Raw genomic sequence first — 20,062 nt, 5'->3', positions numbered from 1 at the left:
GGCTCCTCCCCAATCCGTCTCATACCCTGAGGTCAAGTGATTCTTATAAAACATAAAACTGATCATCTCATTTCCTTCCTTAAAACCTTTCAATGATTTCTCACTGCCCTTGAACTGAAGTCTACATTCTTTAAGATATTTTATAAGTTCTCTCTACCTCTCCAGCCTCTTCTCCCAGCATTATCCCCTCCCCAAACTATTCTGCAATAGAATTGCATCTTGTCCGTGCTCTCTAGTACTTGCTGTTCTCTATGTTTGGAACACTCTTCTGGACTCCCCTTCTCTTCTGGGTAACTCCTCCCCATCTTTCAGGTATCAGTTTAAACAGGACTCTGAGAAGCTTTTACACCTAGTAAGCAATCAATGTTTGTTATATGAATGACTGGATAGAAAGCCGTTTTTACATCTCAGTCAATTCAAAATGCATAAGTGCGCGCACACACACACACACACTCTCCCTCAAAATAGAGCGTGGCCAACAGGACTAAAAAATAACTACAAAACCCTGTACACTGCTTGCTCACACAGTGAGACGTGGGAATGCTTTAAGCCTTAATTTTTTCATGTGTAAGATGCAAATAATAAAATCTTATTTATATATTTCAATAAACAATACCCATTACATCTAAATCCTAATTCCCAAATAGGGATGCAGCCCTGGTTCTGCTCAGATGGATCAAGCCCATGACTGACACTACCCACCAGGTGGCAGTATTACCCTGGACTGGTCCTGTTCTGCTTCCACTGCAGAGCTAGACCAGCAGTCAGTCATAGGGGAAGCAAAAGACACAACTAGGGCTGCTTCCCCAGAGCTTTGAGCGAAACCTGAAAAAAACCAAAAACAAAAAAACTCAGAGACCAGAGCATATGTTGAGAAGGCCTCATGTTTCTTAGACCCATCCTCCTTTCCTCATCTCAGGCTCTTCTGAGGCACTGTTTATGCTTAGAAATAATCATTTTCTGGCTTGCCATTCACAACAGGGGAAGTTCACCCCTTTCCAGATAAGTCCTTTATCCAACCAGAGCTGCCAGTTTCTACTTCCAGTAGGGACTGTGTTAGGGAGAGAGGTTGACTTGCTTTCTCAGGCTGCAGAGGACATCTCATTATTCTAGGAAGCCCCAGAGCCACCCATTTCTGGGACATGGGTAGTGGCAGAAGCCAGACTTAATCTTGGTTATAGATTTCACTCATCCTTTTCCACCTTGATTTCAATGAATGAGTTCAAGTCAGGACAGCAAGTTTTGTGGGGCTGGTCAAAAGATGGGGAGACAGGTCCATTCTCATCACCTCCCTCATCTTCCTCTTCTTGGAAATTAGGATTATAAAGTTCTGGTGGAAGGAGCTGGGCCTCAGCAGAAGGTAATCGGTCTGAGGGAGGGCCATACACACGGTTGGCTTTAGTGCCATGCTTAGAGTTGGCATCCAGGTGGTAGCAGAGCTCTGTGAGGCGCTGGGCCCGGAAACGGGGAGGGCGGGCCACCCAGACACCTGGCTCATTAAGACTGTCCTCTTCATCTGACATCAGCTCTTCTGTCACATCCTTCCACAGACGTTGGTCCTCAGGTCCAAAATGCCTCATAATACTAGATCGGTTGGCAAAAAGCTATGGTAGGGGAGCAGGACAGAAATTAGGAAGAGGAACAAACTATTGATTAAATTTGGGGAGAGAGTTTGGGTGGGAGGAAGGCTGTGTAAAATCTTTGCCTGAGAGAACCCAGCCCCCAAGTCAAATCTTAGAACTGGCTCACCCTCCTCCTCCTCCATCTGCATATATTCCTGGCTTTCAACTCTATTTTCAGATGCTACAACCTCTGGCCCTTCCCACTGTAGCTTATTAGGGTTTAGAGTTTAGCATCTTGAAGGAAAGACCTAGAAACCTACCCGGTATCTACGACTTCGAAGTTTCTTTTCCTCTTTTTCCTTCAGGCCTTTAAAAGGGTTCAGGGAGTTGCGGTACTCACGTCTCTTAGTAAGGAAATAGGCTACACAGGCTCCTGGCAGGAGAGAAAGAAGAAAGGGAGCAAAGAGCAGTGGTCCGTAGCCCATTCTGCCCTAACATTACTGGATGGGAGGGTGAGAATCACTATTTAGAGGATGGTTTTTCCATCATCCATTGTTTTAGCTTTCCCTGCCCACCTTTATCTCCAACACTAACTCCTCCCATATCTCCCACTAGAAAAAGATGACTCCAGTGCTTCTGTAACTCTCTCCCCACAATCCCCAATTAAACTTACTCCCAATTCTGTTATGCTGATAGGAGATTACAAGTGCTTCTTCAGTGGAAGCTTGCTTGCTCACTCTCTTTCTTTTTTTGTAAAAAGTTGGCTTTATTTGTCACTTATTGACCTTATCTCAGTTATGCTATTTTGGCATCCATGGTGACAGTCTCTGGAAGCTAGGGTCAGCCCCCACACACTGTGGCCATTAACCACAGAGCGTGAGCCTAAGCCTCCCAGGGCCCCACTGATGGTTACAGGCTGCAGGCAAGGCTGCAGGGCTCCAGTCCATGAGCCTCGGGACTGCTTCCCTGCCTGCCAAAGGCAGCAGCATCCCCATGGGTGGGGCAGAGCAGACCAGGTTAGGGTGAGACTCAGGACTGGGTCTGACAAGGCCACCTGTGATATGGTGGTATGCCCTGGACTGGGGGTGGACAGACCCACCGGGCCTGTCCTGGTTCTGTGGCTGACTTGCTGGGTGGTTTTAAGCAAGTTGCTTCTTGTCCCTTGGTCGGTCTGTTTTGTGGTTAGCACTGCCAGTGAGGATGCCTAGGAGCTCTCCTGACTCAGACAAGTGTCAAGTTTGCCACCTCTACTGAATCGTGGCCATGGATCTCTCTCCAGCGGTAGCTTTCTTAATGCTTCAGGGTTAGCTACAAACAAATAACAGAAGAGCAAGGAAAGTAGAAAACCCAGGATGTAATACTTAGGAACAAAAAGGATTCTGATCTTTTCGTAACACCCTAGATTCAGATCCTAGGTAAACATCATGCATGATGGTGTTCTAGTGCTTTCCTTCTCCCATTTACATTTCAGACCGAGTATAGGAATAAGAAGGCAACTAGAGACAATTCTGTGCTAAAATATGTTTTTAAGTTCACTATTTTAAAAACCACCTAAATCATCTCCATTATGCCACTCCTCCTCTGACTAGGAATAGGATGGAGAAAGAATGAGACAGGAGTTAACTCAGTTTTTCTCACCTTTCAGCTCTTTATCAGTGTAATTGTGGGGACTGGTCACCAGCTCCTGCTTGAGTTTTTCCAGAAGGAACTTCACTACTGAAATATTCCAAGAGGACTTGATACTGCCACAAAGAGAAGAGAGTGAATAAAGCAGTCAGTATTTTTTAAACTAGACACAAATAGAGATTCTCAGCACTAATCGACTTTGTGGTAAATTCCTCCATGGCCTAAGACAGGATACAAGGGACACTGGTGAGATCAAAGCCTTAGCCTCATTGTTATATTAGAGCAGCCCCTTCTATTTCCCTCTCCTTGGCAAAGTACCTATGACTCTTTTCTCTTAAGAGGATCATACCTTTCAGACCCATTGAATCTCTTGTCATTGGTGATGTGGTTATGCACATTGTGGACCAATTTCTAGGGGAAAAAACAAAGATAGAATCAAGCCACGAGTGGATGTGATGAAACCCTTCTCTGGTCCCTAGACATTGTCCCTATGGGGTTCTCTGCCTAAATCCTTCCCATAGTTTGAGTTCCACGTCTGTCAATGCCCTTTCTTAGCCAGAGAGCCTATCCAAGTTAGTATTTCTAACGGGGCCCCTATCCCCCTTTTCATTTAATTTGTGTGAAGGCTCTAGGACCATCCCTGGTCTTACTTCCGCTCCTGAGGAATATGATCACTAAAGCAGAGGGCCTCAAACATTTCTGCAAACATAATCCCAATAGCAAGAGCGTGAACATACACCAAGGTTACTGCACATGGACATTTCTTGCAGCTCCCTACTCCTGCAAATTAAAAAATTTCTTCACAGTGTATCTGTATTTCTATTACTATAAAAATGTCTTCTAATACCTTCTAGTAAAGTTGATGACCCAGGAAAATGCACCAGGTATATCCCTTTGCACATTGCCACAAATCCCAGGGGTGCACACACCCTGTTCTAGAAAACAATCCTAAAATAACAGAAATGTGAAATGGAAAGGACCTTGGAGACTTTATCTCCCAACCTCTCTTTCTCGTCATTAAACAAGCAGTCTTTCAGCTTTGTTTATACACCTTTAATGATGGGTTCTTAGTAGTTTTTGAGTCAGCTTATTCTACTGTTGAACACCTCTAATTGTTAAAAAGTTCTGCTTTAGATGCTCCAAAATCTGACCCCAGTTTTGACCATAACAGCACCTGAAATATTTGAAGATAGCTTTCATGTACTCTCAAAGTCTTCTCTTATCTGGTCTAAATACCCCATGTCCTTCAGCCATTCCTCATGGCAGGGTTTCCAGACAGATTCCTCATGAGACTATGAGGCTCTCTGCTTCGCCAGGGTCTGTCTTACAACGTGGCACTTGGAAGCACATCTAACTCATCAGCTGAAGTCTAGCCAAAAGGAAGATTACTTCCCCAAGTGGAACTCTACTCTTCTAGGAACAAAATCCAAGATGCTGTTATCTTTCCTAGCAACCCCATCCCTACTCATAGTGTCACAAGGTTTATTCATAGTGAGCCTGTAGTCAACTCAAGTTTACTTTTCACATGGATTACTATCCATACCATTCTACAACTGTTTCTTTTTAATTTTCATGCAAGATTTAATGTTTCTTCCTATTAAATTTAGTTGTTCCTGATTATATTTTCATCCCAAGCTCCCACAATCAATGGACGTTACCCAATCCCAAGTTGATGGACTCATGTTCTGATCTCAAGACTTCAGCTTCATATTCAGAAATGTCCACTTTACCCTTCTACCTCTATGGCTGACTGACCATATCAGCTTAGGAAATTAGTGTTAACTCTTTATGGCTAGGGTCTCCACTCCAAAAAAAAAAAAAATCTATTATACTAGCTTCATATTTGATATAGTTCTTTTACCTCTTAGAAATCCAAACTGAAGGAATCACAGGGGGATGTGTGACTGTTTCAGAAAGAATTTGAAAGAGTTGCAAAAGGAAAAAAAATGAGTTGCATAGCTTCCAATTCAAGTGGCTTGGAAGTGATGAGCTGATAAAAATCAAACCAGGCTTGAAGTGGAAAGGGAAAATACTCTAGACAATAATAAGTGTTAAGACTGTAAAGGCTGCTGGCTCACCTACCTCCTGAGTGAGCTAAAAATAAATATATTTCCCCAAGGGGTGGCTGGGATCTGCAGCAGTCCAAGGAATTAAGAGTTTGGGTTTGGTCCTTTTGGATCCCTAGCAGCAATCCACAGCAGCCTCAATAGATTGGAGAGATGCCTCTCTGATTCCTCCCCAGAGCTAAAGTTGGAATAGTGAAGATCTATAACTATCTCTCTCCCTCAAAACCTAGTCTGGCACAAGAACACTTTAAACTTTCCTCTGTGATGTACAGCAAAATTCCCTGACTGGTCCTCTAGATCCTTTTCAAGTACTAAAATGAGTGAGCATACTGTCTCACAGTTCTACCAAGCTCTCCAAAGGGCAGGAAGGAGCCAGACCTCAACACTAGACCTGTCACTGCAGGCAGTAGGCAGGAGAGGAATAGAAGTGATAGAAATCCTTTGGGAAATCCTTTGAAATGCTTTTCTAGGTAAATGCTTTCATTTCTATCACTGGCAGCAAGAGTGGACCTCTTGGGCTAGAAATCCATGACCAAGAAACTAAACCCATTCCCTGTTCTTGATAAGTGAGGAGATGTCCCTGAACATAACCAAAATTTGAAAGGAAGGTTAGAAACCAGTTGATACTGATTATGAACAATGTCGTCTTTACTAGGGAAAAAAATCCCTCAGTGTAAAAACGAATCAAATGAAAGGGAGAGTACTTTCTCTTGGAAAAAGGAAAAGGAAGGAGGAAATAATGTAAATAAAGGAGGTATAAATGTTTGCAATCTTTGCTAAGACTAGAAAAAATGGGCAATACACTGTGATAAGATTTCAGTCAAATGTGAGTGGTGATCTCAACTCTTAACCAGAACTCTCAAGTTAGTCATCAGCCACTTTCCAGAAAATGGAAACCCATCAATATGAACATTATATGGCTAAAAAACATCCCCATCGTTATCAGAAAGATGTTTTGGGGCACAGATTTGATCCCAAGGACTGTGGCCACCCTGGAACAGGGTTTCTCATCAGAACTATTGACATTTAAGGCCAGATAACTGTAGGGGGCTCTCCTGTACACTGTAGGATGTTTAGCGAGGCTCCCAGGGCTTAAAGCCACACCAAGGTTCCAGTCAGAACTGGTTCAGATCCATAGATTCCCTGCCAAGAGCTCTTAGACTCACTAGAATCCTCCAACTTTTATTATTGAGCTTAGTGTCTAGTGGCCCTCTGCATCTTTGGGGTTTGGGACCACCGCAGGACATCCTGAGCTTTCTGCCTAAGGGTCCCCTTGCGGCTTGCCCTGAACCCTGGTAATTTGCAAGCAGTTTCCAGTGCTATCTTTCCCTGGTCAAAGTGCTCAATCCCTTAAAGGTCTTCCTTTCAGAAATATTAAATCCTCTTAAATGGAAGTTATCATTCTCTGGAAAAGTCTAAAAAAAGTTCCTCTGATAGCAGGGGGACGGCCCATCCCCATAGCTATGGAACTATCTCCTCCTTGCCCCTCCCACTCCAGTAAGATTCAAGACACCTTTCATTCAATATGAGAAGTTTAAAATCAACCCAAGCTTCACTCTTATCTTTCTAGACTGAAGAAAAATTCATAGAAATTAAGCTCACTTACAGAAAGTACCAGGTCCCGCTTGCGCCTGGAGTTCTTTTGCCCGCTCCCTCTGGTCCTGCATGGGGAAGCAGTAAACCCTAGAGAATGTCTCAGCTCCTCAGTTCCCCCAGGGCCTGACTCTTCCAAGGCACCTTCCAGGGCAGCAGCAGCACTGAGCATGTCTTCTGGGCGGGGCGGTGGCAGTTTGGTTCCATTTTCTGGCCCTGTCTCTGAGGTTGCCCGCTGGATAGCCAGTTGCGTGGCTGGTGAGAGTTGTTTGGCATAAGCAGGGACCAGCACCCGCTGTACTGCACCCTCAGAGGCCACATAATCATCCACCAGCTAAGAACATAAAAAAAGAATAGCCTATTAGCCAGTCAGGCTTAGGGGAACCTGGTCAACCATTAACCTTTGGCCACGGATAATGAACAGAATGGGAAGCAGCCATTCAGCGGGGAATCTAGCACAGTCTTTAATGTCAGTGGCTTGTTTCTCTGGGACTCCTATGAGAGTGTTGGGCAAGTATTTCTGTGTGTACAGGGCCGCTCATGTTGGGTTGTTTCCACAGGACTGATTACAAGGGAAAGGCATGTCTCTGATGCTCTATTTGTGAGGGGTCGTTTATATGATTTGCTCTTGGGTATAAGAACTATAGCTAGGTAAGTGTTTTGTCTAAAAGAGATTGGGGGAAGAAGTGATGATAAGAAAGGAAAACCAAGTAAGAGGAGGAGGAAGAAAATAAAATGGTAACAAGAAGAGGAGAAATCAAAGAAAAATGGGGACAAAGGAGGGAGATACACAGTCAGAAATCTCTAGAGAGGCTGGCACTGACTCCCTCCCAACCCCATTCCCTTTGTGGGGATAGTCTGTGCCCTCACCTTGATCCTGCCCTGGCCTCATCCAACTGTCACTGCCCTGACATCTACTTGCCAGCCTTTGCCCTCGCTCAAGGACATACAGGGCAGGGAAAGGAAGGAGGGAGGAAGGGAGAGAGAGGAAAGAAGAAAGGAGGGGGGATTTCTGCAGCCAAGAAAACAAAACAGTGAAAGTGGGGGGGAAAAAAAACACAGAAGGAAGCGGGGGAGGAGGCTGAGATTTACAGACCTGTGAGCTGCTTTCTGCGCTGGGAAATCTAATTCCATCCTGTCGGCTTGGAAGCCTTCCCTGACTGAAAGAACCACAGCTCAGGGCATTGCCTGGCCTAGTACCCTCCTGCCTCCTCTCACCTTCCCAATTTCTCCTCCCACAGCTCCAAACCACTGATAGTCCTGGCCAGGCACAGACTGGGGAGAGCAACAGTGGCCATCACTCACCCACATGTGCTAGGCTTTCATGGAGCAGTGACCACTGACAGTGTGACACTGGAAGAGAGGGCAGGGAAGTTCATATATTTCTTTCTCAGATCCAGCAGATGGGCTGGGAGTTGCAACCTCCATCTACCTTGTGTGTTCTGCTCCTCTACTCTTTACTGGGTGTCTGGGCCTTGTCATGGGGGGAGGAGGAAAAGGGAGAGGGCAGAGGAAGAACCTGGTGGAGAAGAATTAACTTTCCACTGTCTCTTAAGTGGCAACACATCTGTTATTTTCTCATCTCTACTACGATCTCTATGGTTGCTCCATCTCCTTTTCATACTTCCATGTGTGACATTCTGCAGTTTCTACTCTACTCAGCCAGGATTTGCCTGCTCATATGGCCCTGAGTAATAAAGAAACTGAAATAACACAGCGTACTTCTATGTCTTTTCTTGCTCACAAATACGCTTGCTTGCCTCCCTCTTTCTCTTTACATGTTATTCTCCTCCTGTTAACTCTCAGTTGTCCATTTCTTTTCCTCATTTTATCTCCTTTCCTCTACCTTCCTCTCACCTTCATATTCTCATATTCTCTCTCGTGCAGAGATTTATTCTTTTTCCATTTAGATTCACCTTTCTTCTATTCTCCATTTTTGTTTTTCCCCTTCCTCAACCCTTCATTTCCACCTGCTTCTTTCCCTCCTTACCCTGTCTTCTATTATCTTTCTTCTTTCTCTCTTAGTTTTTCCTTCTCTCTCTCTCCACCTCTGCCTCTCTCCACTCTCATTCCCATCTCTCTGTACTGAATTCCTCTTGGCAAGCAGAGGGCCCGTGATAAAATATGAATGAGCCGTCTGTGCATGGCAGGCATTCTCACTAGGAGAAGAGAGCACATGGAGCAGCTGAGACAGCGGTGAAAGAGAAGGTGCCACCCATCTACCGAGAGAGAAGGCAGGGCACCCCCATAACCACACACACCAGGAATGACCTCTTGTCAAAGAGGCTATGGTTCAGGAAGAAAATAGGAGTGCTGACTATCCCTGAAGGCAAAAGAAACTCGGTACTGTTCTGTTTCATCACAAATAAACCCAAAAGGAATGTTTAAGGATGGGGTAAAAAATAGAGAAAGAGAAAAAAGAGAAAGGCCAGGAAAAACACTAAGGAGCAACAACACTTGTATGTGCTCTACAGCCATACTCACAGGATTGAGCATCGGGGTCCCCTCGCTGGCAGGCAGGGCACAGCCCGGGAGCCGCATGTCTCTCTGAGAGGCTGGGAAGCCTAAAGGCCCAGGCCCCATAGCGGAGGCTGCTCCCAGCTGCCGTAGCTCCTCGATCACCACCTGCACGCCACTGCCCACGCTGTCACACTCCTCTTCCGCAGCAGACACAGCCTTGCAGGCTTCCCCGGGACTCTCCTTGAGAGGCCCTGGCTCCTCTGGTGAGGAACCATGTGCCCGGCTATCCCCATCTTCATCAGGGGTGGACATTTGTCCTTGCCTCAGCTCACCCACTTCCTCCTGGAGACGTTTTAACAATTCATTGTTGGCCCTGGCAAGACCCAGAGCAGCCTCAGCCAGACCCACTGCCTTATCCACTCGCTGGTAGATAATATGCAGGAGCTGCTCTGAACTCTGAACCGCCAGGCCATGTCCGGTCACTGTGATAGGGGTGCTGGGAGGAGGATTCCCACCCTGAGAGCCTGTGCTGACCCCACTAGTCTCACTCTTACAGGCACAGCAGCAGCATCTGGCTTCGCTGCCACTGGGAGGGGAGAAGAGAATGGTGGCACTGAATGACATGGCTGACAGAAGCAACAATAACCACGCTCACACTGCTGGACTGCTCCAAAAAGTGCCCCCAGTCGAATGGATTTCACAAGTTTGGCAGGAAGCACTGGCCTCTTTGGATTCACTTTTCTTTCCCATGGAGGATAATCAGAGGAGGCTGGGCACCAGGTGGTGTGTTTTGTGAAAGAGTAGGCAAGCCATGAAGGAGCACACAGTCCATGGCTGCCTCTCCTTGGCCTGCAGAGGAGAGATAGATGCCTTCTTCTGTCTGCAGATCCTGTGCTCCCCTAGGACAACACACTGAGTGTCACTCACATTCACCCCTTACTGAAAGGGTGGTGCCTACAAAGGCCTTCTTGATGAATACAGTTTCAGAGGGTAGAAAACATTCTTCCTGCACTCAAGCCTGGAATCCCCCACCACTCCAACCTAAGGAACTGAGATGAGACTCAAAAAGGCCCGCCAGGATCTGGAAAGATTAGAAGATTAAGGAATAAAATGTAGATGTGTCTTCTCCTCCTCCCTATCTTTGCTGTAATAACAAGTTGCATTTTATTGCTCTGACATCATTCCATAAGGCCTTCGGAACACTTCATGGAGGTTATCTCATCCATAGGGACAGCTCTAGGAAACATTACACCAGGTCCAGAGAAAAGACATGCAGATAAGTTATATATCTTTTTCAAGGTCAGAAGAAGACAGCGGAATCAAGTTATCTATTTTCAATCTAGTGTTGATTTTTCTGAACTCATGCCACTTTTATTAACATAAAGAATCATGATTCTATCCTCTCTATAATTTTCACACAGATTCATTCAGAGTGAGACTCCTAAATAAGAAATAAGCATCACTGCAGCCGTCAACATGTCACTGACCTTAGACAATTATATTATTAATGTTTTTGGTGATTGGGTAGGGAAATGAAAGGAAAAGCAGGATCAGAGAATTGAGTTGCAGTAACCTAGGGCTGCACACCTGGGCCTCCACCTCTGCAAAGGGAACTAGTGGTTCTGAATCCTCTAACCCATAGCACAGAAAGATCACCTCTGGGGCCTCTCATCTCCACTTCTCAAGCTCCTTCAGGGAGAGGCAAAGCTCAACAGGAATGACTAAATAGCTAAGTGCTGCCACTTTGCCCACATGACCTGGAGAAACCAGAATATCAATGATAAACCAAACTGCCTATCTTTTGAATCACTGTAGTTAAGCAACTAAACTACTCTAGAAGAGAAAAGAAAAAAAAAAAGTGTGGGAGGGTTGATTTGTACCACTGAGAACACTCCAAGGAACTTCATGCTGTCATTTTCTAAATGATACTTGATTATAGAAAAAAGAATCCTTCTGCCTGAAGCTCCCTAAGTGACAAAATCTCAAGTATGTTTACAATTTCTTCAAGAGATACATTTCTATCTTACTCTGTAAATTATAACATCACAATTAAAAGGAGAGAAGGAGGTGAAGAAAAATTTCTATATATTGAGATTTGGGGACTTTTTTTGAATCAGCAATCTCATTTCAGAAACAGGCAATATCAATGCCTCTGAGATACTAAAATGTAGATCTGACAATGCACTTTCATTACATTTGGTTATTAAAGAATAGTCTTTAATTTGCTCTTTCTACCCTTTATATTGAGGAACGCTTTTTGTGTGTGTGTGTGTGCCAGACATTCACTTCTTGCAAGAATTTAACTCAAATCCATTTATAGCTTCTCTGTCATTAAAGTCACTGGAAGGCACAACTAAACCTAAAACTAAAGGTTAAAGCCAAATTAAAACTAAAGGTTAAAGGAAAGCACTAAGCAATTCCTATGTCAATTTATGGATGATTCATTCATATATCCTTTTCCTTCCTTATAAGGGCCTACATTTGCTCCTGCAGGGTTTTAAATTTTTTAACCAACATCATGCAAGAAGTTTAATCTGAAACATGGGTGTTATGAGAAAAAGAAAGTTATGGAAACAATAATATACAAATGCTTGCCAGTTGGGTCCAGTATTTGTAAAATGAGAAAGTACGATGCCTCATGTTGGGACACTGGGTGGGGCCATTTTCTGGTACCAAACTGATGACTGATATATTTACTCTTGCCTCCAAAACTTCCTCTTCCTTGCAAGATGCCTTTACTCATGCCTGCATGCTGCCTGCCTCCAACCCTTCCCTCCCCCTTAAACAGTCTTTCCTAGGTAGGTCATCTTTCCAAAACAGCACTGAAATTGGAAGTGAAAAAAAAAGGGGTGGGGTGGGGAATCTCATCCTGTTGCACCGCTTAAGAGCTGTGTGAACCTGGGCAAATTATTCATTTCTCTGAGCCTCAGTGTTCTCATTTCTGCCTACTTTGAGTGATTTTGTTAAGATTATATGTAATACGTGTAAGACATCTAGAGCACTGGCACACGGTTAGTGCTCCACAACCGCAGCTGGACAATATTACGATTATTCCTGACACCCTTGTGTTCCCACCCTGGACACCCGTCCTGATTTCCTAATCTTTAAAAAAATGCAGTAATTAGAAATGGAATTTGGGGGATTTCCCCTTAAATTTAGTACCCAATTATTAAGTAACAATGAATTCAAGTCTACAAAGATGCATTTATAGGAACGAAACCTTCTATGATGCAAATTAGAAAGATAATTAAGAAAACACAGTATTTGCCATTTATTTACTATCATAACTTGGCTTTAGACTAAGAATATTCAACTCTGCTAGTTTTTAATGCTAAATATAAAATCCTATTGTGAATTTTCTTTGTTCCTCAATTTCTTTCTGCTTTTCCACTTTGTGTATTAACATACTAAGCTCATTTTAGAATGTTACATTCAGGGCAACAAATAGGTGTTTTCTTGAATTAAGTACAGTGTACTATATAGCACAATGGGAATTCAAATAACTCTTTTTTTTGGTTTCATAAATATTATTGTTGACTTAATTTCTCTGTCTCCTGCTACAGTCACCCACATAAACTCTAAGACATTGAAATGAAAGGACAAGGAAAGAAACTGGGCAGCAGGTAATAAAGGAATATTTCATATTATATTATAATATTTACTAATGAGATAACTTAAATGCTGGATAGTGATTAAAAACTAAACAAAATACTAATTTCATTTGCTACATATATTCCCATTATAGAATGTGAACAAGTTAAAAAAAAAAAAAAGATGTTTCTAGAAATTCTGTATATGTAATGCCATGCTAAAGGATGAGTCACCAAAATGGACTGTCACCTCTAAGTACTCAAAGGAAGAAAAGACAAAGTCCCCATATGCCAGGAGCTTACAATGTATGTGAGAATGAAAATGTATAAAGAACAAAGCAAAATATACACAAGTGCCTGAAAATATGGGACAGACTAAAAATTTCTTGAGGAGTTAGTTCAAAATAAGAAAAGATCAACACAATAAAATCTTATGGGAAAGGGGTCTTATGAAAGAAAATCCTCCAACTGAGCCTTGAGCAATGTGTAGGATGAACTAACTGGTAGGGTGGCAAGATGACATGAAAGATGAAATGAAAAATAAACATTACAGGAATTAACGGTATCTGTGAGGTCAGAGCGAAGGGGCTTATACAGAAAGGAAAGCTGAGAGAGGACTTTTAAAACCAAGTTAAGGAAACTCCTAGAGCAGGGGTCAGCAAACCTTTTTTTGTAAAGGACCAGATAATATACAATTTAGTTTTTGCAGGCCATATGATTTCTGTCATAACTATTCAACTCTGCCCCTATAGCACAAAGCAACCATGGACAATACGTAAACAAATGAGCATGGCTGTTCCAATAAAACTTTATTTACAGACACGAAAATATCACAAAATATTACATTTAATATTTACCTTAAAAAATATAAAAATCATTCTTAGCTCCAGGTCACTCAAAAACAGGTGGCAGGCCAGATTTAGCCTCTGGGCCGTAGTTTGCTGACCTCTGTTTTAGAGACCTAAAGGTAGAACAATTAAGGGATTAGGAGACTGTTTAAGTCATCTAGGAGTGAGTTGATGAGAATGAGGGTTGTGAATATAAAGGTTCAATATCCTGGAGGAAGAACTGATAGTGTATTTCTTTACTTAATAAATATTGGGGATAGAGATATTGGTTAAAAACAACTTCAAGATTATAAACTAGAAGATAGGTCAGGAGATGGTACCACTGACATAATGATAGAAATGAAGTAGTTGAGATTAAGCACTAGCTTGTTAAAAAAGATGTATATTTACGTAATATGTTAAATTTTAACTGATGGCAACATCTTTAAATGGAATGTGCTGAAAAAACTGACTAGGACTGAAAAACAAAACCAAAAGGAAGGTCGGAGCTGGAATGTAGAGTTGGAATTTTTAGTAGGAGGGTTGTAGTTGACCCTGAGAATGAATGAGTTCACCAAGGGGTAAATATAAAGTGCAAAATGCAAAGGCAAAGGACAGCACTTCAAGCCAATCCATGGAAGAGGCTTCATTAAAAGAGAAGAATGGTCAGTGAGGTGGGAGAAAAACAGTGTTATAAAAGCCAAAGGAGAGAGAATGTCAAGAAAGTGGATCTAATCAACAGTGACAAGTGTAGCAGAATGGTTAAAAAGATGAAAAATTTTTTTTCTGTGATGGTCATTGGCCCAGAGTGGTATTTTTTTCTACTGAATGTAATACTATGCAGTAGATGAAAGAGGAATTGATGAAGAGAAAAATAGAAGATATGAAGTCAAATTTTGTTATGAAGGGAAGGAAATAGGAAAGAATTCAGAAGGGGCTCTAGAGCTTCAGTACATTTAAAATCAGAAAGAAAAAGGCTGGTGAACATAGAAAGAATGAAGATAGTTACAAAAGGATTTAAGTTTTTTTCTAACAAGGATCCTCCCAATGTGAGAAGGAAGGAAGGTGAGTTCTTCTCTGAGACTGTAGAGAAGAAAATATAAATGCAGGGGCAAAGATTCATTGAGGTGGATAAAAAAAGACAAAGTTATATACTACAGAGACAGTCTTTTTTACTTTGGAGGCAGATTTTCCTCAGTACGAATAACTCATATTGATAATAGAACTTTATTATGGGCACTGCTATATTATCTGTTGTTATAACCTGTGCAGTTCTTTTATAACACTCCAGACCTAACATATTCTTGCTTTTTTCCATCAGTAGCTTAAGGTTTTCAAGCCCATTCAACCCTGCCATAGTATTAACATGGCCAGGCTTTACTGATATCTTCTCAAAATGTAAAACTTTAATTCAATAACCCATGCAGCAATACATGGAATTTTGGCAAAGCAATGGTTAATGACAGTCAATTAACCAGGCAGTATCTATAAATTATTATTAAACATTGATACTGTCAACTTTTGTAATTTCAAATGGCTAATTTATTTTAAAACTGAGTTCATATTTTTGTTCAAGAAAAAATAGAAATGAACTAAGATTGACCACCATAGAATAATATACATGCTTCTTGCAAAATGCTATCAACTTTTAGAATTGAATGTTCAGAAAAAAAGATCTTCAATCTTATGATGAGTTACCAACACAAAACGAGAGCAGCTGTCAGACTTAAGTTTGCATAAAATATATATGTTTGGGTTTTATTTCAGTATTGGTCTAATTTTAATACAGGTGAAAGAAGCCTAGAAAATGTACTTTTTAATAATTTGATATTTTCTTCACAAATATATTTAGATTAAAAAAAGAAAGGGAAGGAAGGAAGGAAGGAAGGAAGGAAGGAAGGAAGGAAGGAAGGAAGGAAGGAAGGAAGGAAGGAAGGAAGGAAAAGAAAGAAAGAAAACTCATCTTCTTTAGACAGTTGAGGGTGAGGCTGTCCATAATCTTAACTATCCCTTTCCTCCTAAGTCACATGTATTTTTGTTAGAACTAAATATATCATACTCTTGGCAGCTCCCTGGCTTGCTTTCTGCCCATTCTGAGTTTGAATTTTCTGCATGACTGACTTTACCTCCAAACTATGAAAAATAAAAGTTCTCACTATTTAATAGACGTGTATGATGTGGTATCACTCAGATAATATATGTTTTTATAATAAGCCTTTAACTCATTCGGGGTCATGCTAGCAATGAACTTCCTTAAAAGTGATTACTGAAAGCATAGCAATCCATAACATAATCTTCGTTTTAAGAAATAAATAAGGAAAATGGCTACTTAGAACTCCTGCTGTGCTGGTGAGCCCTGCACAACCTGAAGGTGCAAAATGGTTCACCTTTTAAAAGGCATCTCGAAACCTCTATCAGAAGTGAGCTTTACCACATAAAAGCAGATAAGCAAATATCATTAAAAAAAAAATTTCCTACATTTTGAAAGGCTGACCCATCTAATGATCTGCAAAGAAAATCTAAGTCCTCATTTCTAGAGGTAAAAAAAAAATGTAGACCCGGAGGACAGAATAAGGTAGTATGAAAAGGATTCCACCTAATCACAAAAATTCCAGGGGTACTTGTGTACTGGTAAAAGAATTCTTAATCCAGTGTAGGTTAGTCTTTGTTTACATTTGCTAATATGCAACTTGGTAAAATTAAAATTTCCGGTTTAAGCTTTTCCTATAAATATGCCTAACGTTAGAAGACTTCCTGCATTTCTGGAGAAACTGAAAAATGGAAAAACTAGATCCTAGAGCCATCCATATATGTGCCCAGAAAGGCCTTGGTAAATGTTAGTTGATTAAATATTAGTCAAAGATGACAATATAGGCACCAGGGACAGCAAAATCATTTCAGAAGACAGTATGATTCAGTTACAGGCAAGGCAACCGTAGCGTCTCAGTGGGAACAGAGCTCAGGCACTGACTCCCAGGCCACCGGGCCTGAACCCAATCGTAGAGCCTTCCCTGGGAGTCCCGGGGAAAGGGATGATTCCGGAGAGGGGCCACCGCCAGCCGAGTGGACCGAGGTGCGGTCAAGGATCTCCTGGGTCACTGTGGGTAGACTATGCGGCCACGAGAGCTCTGTGGACTTGTGCGACAATCCCGCTTTGGCAGCCCTAGGGTGTTCCACCGCGTGTGCCCCGCGCCGCCGACTCAGGCGCGCGGGTGGCTGAGGGAGACCGCGGCGCCCGTCCGTGTACCTGGCTAGCGCGCGCACGCGGGGAGGCACCGCCCCGTTTATCCTCTGGGTCCCCGTGATTGGCGGTTAGACTACGGGGGGAGCAGAGTCAGGGACGCTATTGGTTACAATATGCAGTCACTCAATGAACCAGGGAGGGGAGGGGCCTCCTCAGGGAGGGATACGACTGCGAGGCTTTTTCAAGGCCGTCAAGCGCCATCTTTAACTTGTTTTGTTGTTTACTCGCTTTTGTTCTCCGCTGACTACGAAGCTGCGTGTACGAGATTATAAATACAGTGGCCACAAATCGGCTTCACACTTTTGATGGTGGAAAGCTTTTCGCTCTTGCTGGCCTTGGTTACAGATCTTTAAGGTATCAGTAACAGTGGCAGTTACCCATAGTTCAAAAAAGTTTCATTACTTGGGGCCTCATGAGTTCCCAAGCAAAGTCAACCAAGTTTAGCTTTGCTTTGCTAGGAAGGCCAAGCCAAAGATATATTCGCGGGAAGAATTCTCTTTCTTACTTAGACACTCAAAGCAAGGACACTGGATATGAGCCTAGGGTCTTAGTAAAAATTAAATAGCCTAGGAAGTCAGGGCCTTCGGCTGCGTTCCGCTCTAGGAAGAGCTCTCCTTTTTCCGAGAGCTAAAAAGTGAGGCAAAACGTGATGCAGAGATGCAGAAAAGACAAAGATATATTCGCGGGAAGAATTCTCTTTCTTACTTAGACACTCAAAGCAAGGACACTGGATATGAGTCTAGGGTCCTAGTAAAAATCAAATAGCCTAGGAAGTCAGGGCCTTCGGCTGCGTTCCGCTCTAGGAAGAGCTCTCCTTTTTCCGAGAGCTAAAAAGTGAGGCAAAACGTGATGCAGTGATGCAGAAAAGGTAAAATTCCATTAAAAATCCCCAGCATTGCCGCCATCACAAAGGCCAGTAGAATCTGACTAGATTTCAAAGATATGCAGGTCCAAATTTATGGCATGATCAACATTTCAGTTTATTAAGGACTCACTGATCTGACTTGCATTGTTGGGGAATAAAAACATTAAGTACATATAAGAAACACAGAGCCCACACAAGGCCACTTAAATGGATTTCAAGATCTGAACAAATATTTTATCACCATATTATTTAGTTGTCTCAAATACTGCTTGAAACTAGGATGCTAGGTGAATGGAAATGTATTATATGCAGTTTTAGTTGTAATGAAATTTGAACTCTACAGTAGATCCTTTTTATAATCTCCTGGTTGCTACTACACTTGTGACATTCCAGTTTCTCCCTCAGCACCCGATATACTTCAATGCTTTACTCCAATCTGTGAACACAGATTTGAATATAAATATTTTCTCTATGACTCCTAATAGACAGCGGTTCTGTAACAAGGAATTGGGATATAGCTCACATAACTGGAGGCTCTGCTCTAAGCTTGCCCTCTACTAATTTATATACTTTTCTCTGTAACTCTTAGACATGAGCAGAAGGCTTTTCAGTCCAAAAATGCAGCATAACAAAATGCATTTCTCATCCCTCCAATTTATTATTTGCCTTTGCCTCCTCCAGCCCTCCGTCTCACCACTGACCACCATTAAGTTTTTGAGAATTGGATTTGACTGGGTTATTTTCCTGATACTTTGCCAGCTGTGGAGCTTTTCAAACAAATCCCAACCTATAAACGACAATTTTGTCAAAAAGCCAAGAAAGAATGTCCCTTCTTGAACAGAACAACCAAACCACACATAAAGACCAAAATATACACAGCTGTACATTTAAGAATGGGAGACAATAAAAAGCAAAACCACTTAGGCGAAACAGTCACTAAAAAAGGCTTTGAACCAGATTCAATAAATTGCCTACCCTCATTTGCCACATGGACTGTATACTCCCTGGCAATTATTCACCAATCTGATCCTTTAGAAGGAGACCAGAAAAATAGAGTAGATGCACACAGAATGAAAGTGCCTGAGTATGTTAAGCATAGGATTTCTTATAAACCCGAATTTGCACACAAAACCCTGTTTTGATCACATTTGGGAACACAACAGAAATAAATTCACATCCTGGGGGCTACTGAGCACACATAAAACCAAAGGCAATCACTTTTAAAACAAAATCTAATATGGCACATATACACACACTGTACATATACACAAAGCACAAAACCCCAAGATAAATCTTTACAAAATTATTTGGCTCATGAAACACACACACTGTCCTCATGAAAATGTAAGACGCACTGTAAAAAGGTCTTTGACCCTCCCTCCCCAGGGAAATGAGTGTCACAATTATAATATCTAAACATTTTTAACCTATTGGCCTTGGACAATTGCCACATTCAAGCCACTTGGTTTTGATTCTGGGTGAGGGTGTGTAAAACGCACGCAAACAGCTTTGTGAGGGAGTCTTAAATCTCCGCTTCCTTCGACGGTGCCAGTGGCAGAAATTTACATTATCCCTTCAGCCCGCTTAAAAAAAGGAAATCTATACTTCCCAAGCGGCTAGAATTTTTAAATCCCTCAACCATAAAAATTTCCCAGTTCTTAAAATGTGATAGCAAAAAGAAAAAAATCTCTATAAATTTGTCTGGAAACAGTTGTACACGGCCATCCTGCTTCTCAACTTCTTGGTATATTTAAACCTTGACCAGGAAAAAGAAAGAGGAAGAGAGACAGAAAAAGAAATGGGGAAAAGCGCAAATTCCCCTTAGCAACAGTTTCCTCACCCCAGCACTGCCACAGATCTCTATTTAAAAAAAAACTTGAACACACACACAAGATTAAGGAGGGGGAAAAAAATGGAAAAAGGATACCCGAAGGTCGTATGGCTCTTTGTATTCGTGTGTGTGCAAAAAGGAGGACTCGCGGAGCCCGAACCAGCAAGCCCCGCCCCTCCCCGGACGCCCGTCCTGATTGGCCACTGGCGGCCGCTGGGCGCCCCGCCCGGGAGCACACGCGCGGCGCCCGAGGCGCGGGCCCCGGGGGGCCCCTTGAGGGCCGCTCGACCCCCGACCCTGACCCTGTCTTGCTCGGACTCTGGTGGCCCCGCGCTCACCAATCCACTTCCCCACTTCTCTCACTTTCCTTTCGCTTTCTTACCCTTTCCCATCGTTTT

The 20,062-nt window shown here is 42.5% G+C and overlaps 1 protein-coding gene across 2 annotated transcripts; it reads right to left on the bottom strand.

Annotated features, from left to right (window-relative positions):
• Positions 1 to 866: 866 nt before the first annotated feature.
• On the bottom strand, positions 867 to 19,818 carry CUNH14orf93 (chromosome unknown C14orf93 homolog). Of its 2 annotated transcripts, none has more exons than XM_006913600.3 (7): positions 19,761 to 19,818; positions 9,332 to 10,388; positions 6,861 to 7,181; positions 3,538 to 3,599; positions 3,201 to 3,304; positions 1,883 to 1,995; positions 867 to 1,604 (listed from the first exon to the last, which is right to left on the bottom strand). In XM_006913600.3, the coding sequence occupies exons 2-7, from the start codon at positions 9,929 to 9,931 to the stop codon at positions 1,185 to 1,187; spliced, it is 1,620 nt and encodes a 539-aa protein (XP_006913662.1). In that variant the 5' UTR covers positions 9,932 to 10,388; positions 19,761 to 19,818; the 3' UTR covers positions 867 to 1,184. The 2 variants fall into 2 exon arrangements, with proteins under 2 accessions (XP_006913662.1, XP_024903787.1); XM_025048019.1 differs by having other exon boundaries at positions 9,332 to 10,206; positions 19,761 to 19,781.
• Positions 19,819 to 20,062: the final 244 nt, after the last annotated feature.

The sequence above is a fragment of the Pteropus alecto genome, unplaced genomic scaffold (assembly GCF_000325575.1).
Source record: "Pteropus alecto unplaced genomic scaffold, ASM32557v1 scaffold335, whole genome shotgun sequence".
Classification (NCBI taxonomy): Eukaryota; Metazoa; Chordata; class Mammalia; order Chiroptera; family Pteropodidae; genus Pteropus; species Pteropus alecto.
Note: the sequence above shows the minus strand (reverse complement) of the source record. Positions and strands in the feature narration are given on the sequence as shown.

Coding starts and splice junctions, on each gene's coding strand:
- CUNH14orf93 (XM_006913600.3), bottom strand. CDS start 9,931: ATGTCATTCAGTGCCACCATTCTCTTCTCCCCTCCCAGTGGCAGCGAA. Junction 3,600..6,860: donor AGCGGGACCTGGTACTTTCT/GTAAGTGAGCTT, acceptor TTTTTCCCCTAG/AAATTGGTCCACAATGTGCA. Junction 1,605..1,882: donor TTCGAAGTCGTAGATACCGG/GTAGGTTTCTAG, acceptor CCCCTACCATAG/CTTTTTGCCAACCGATCTAG.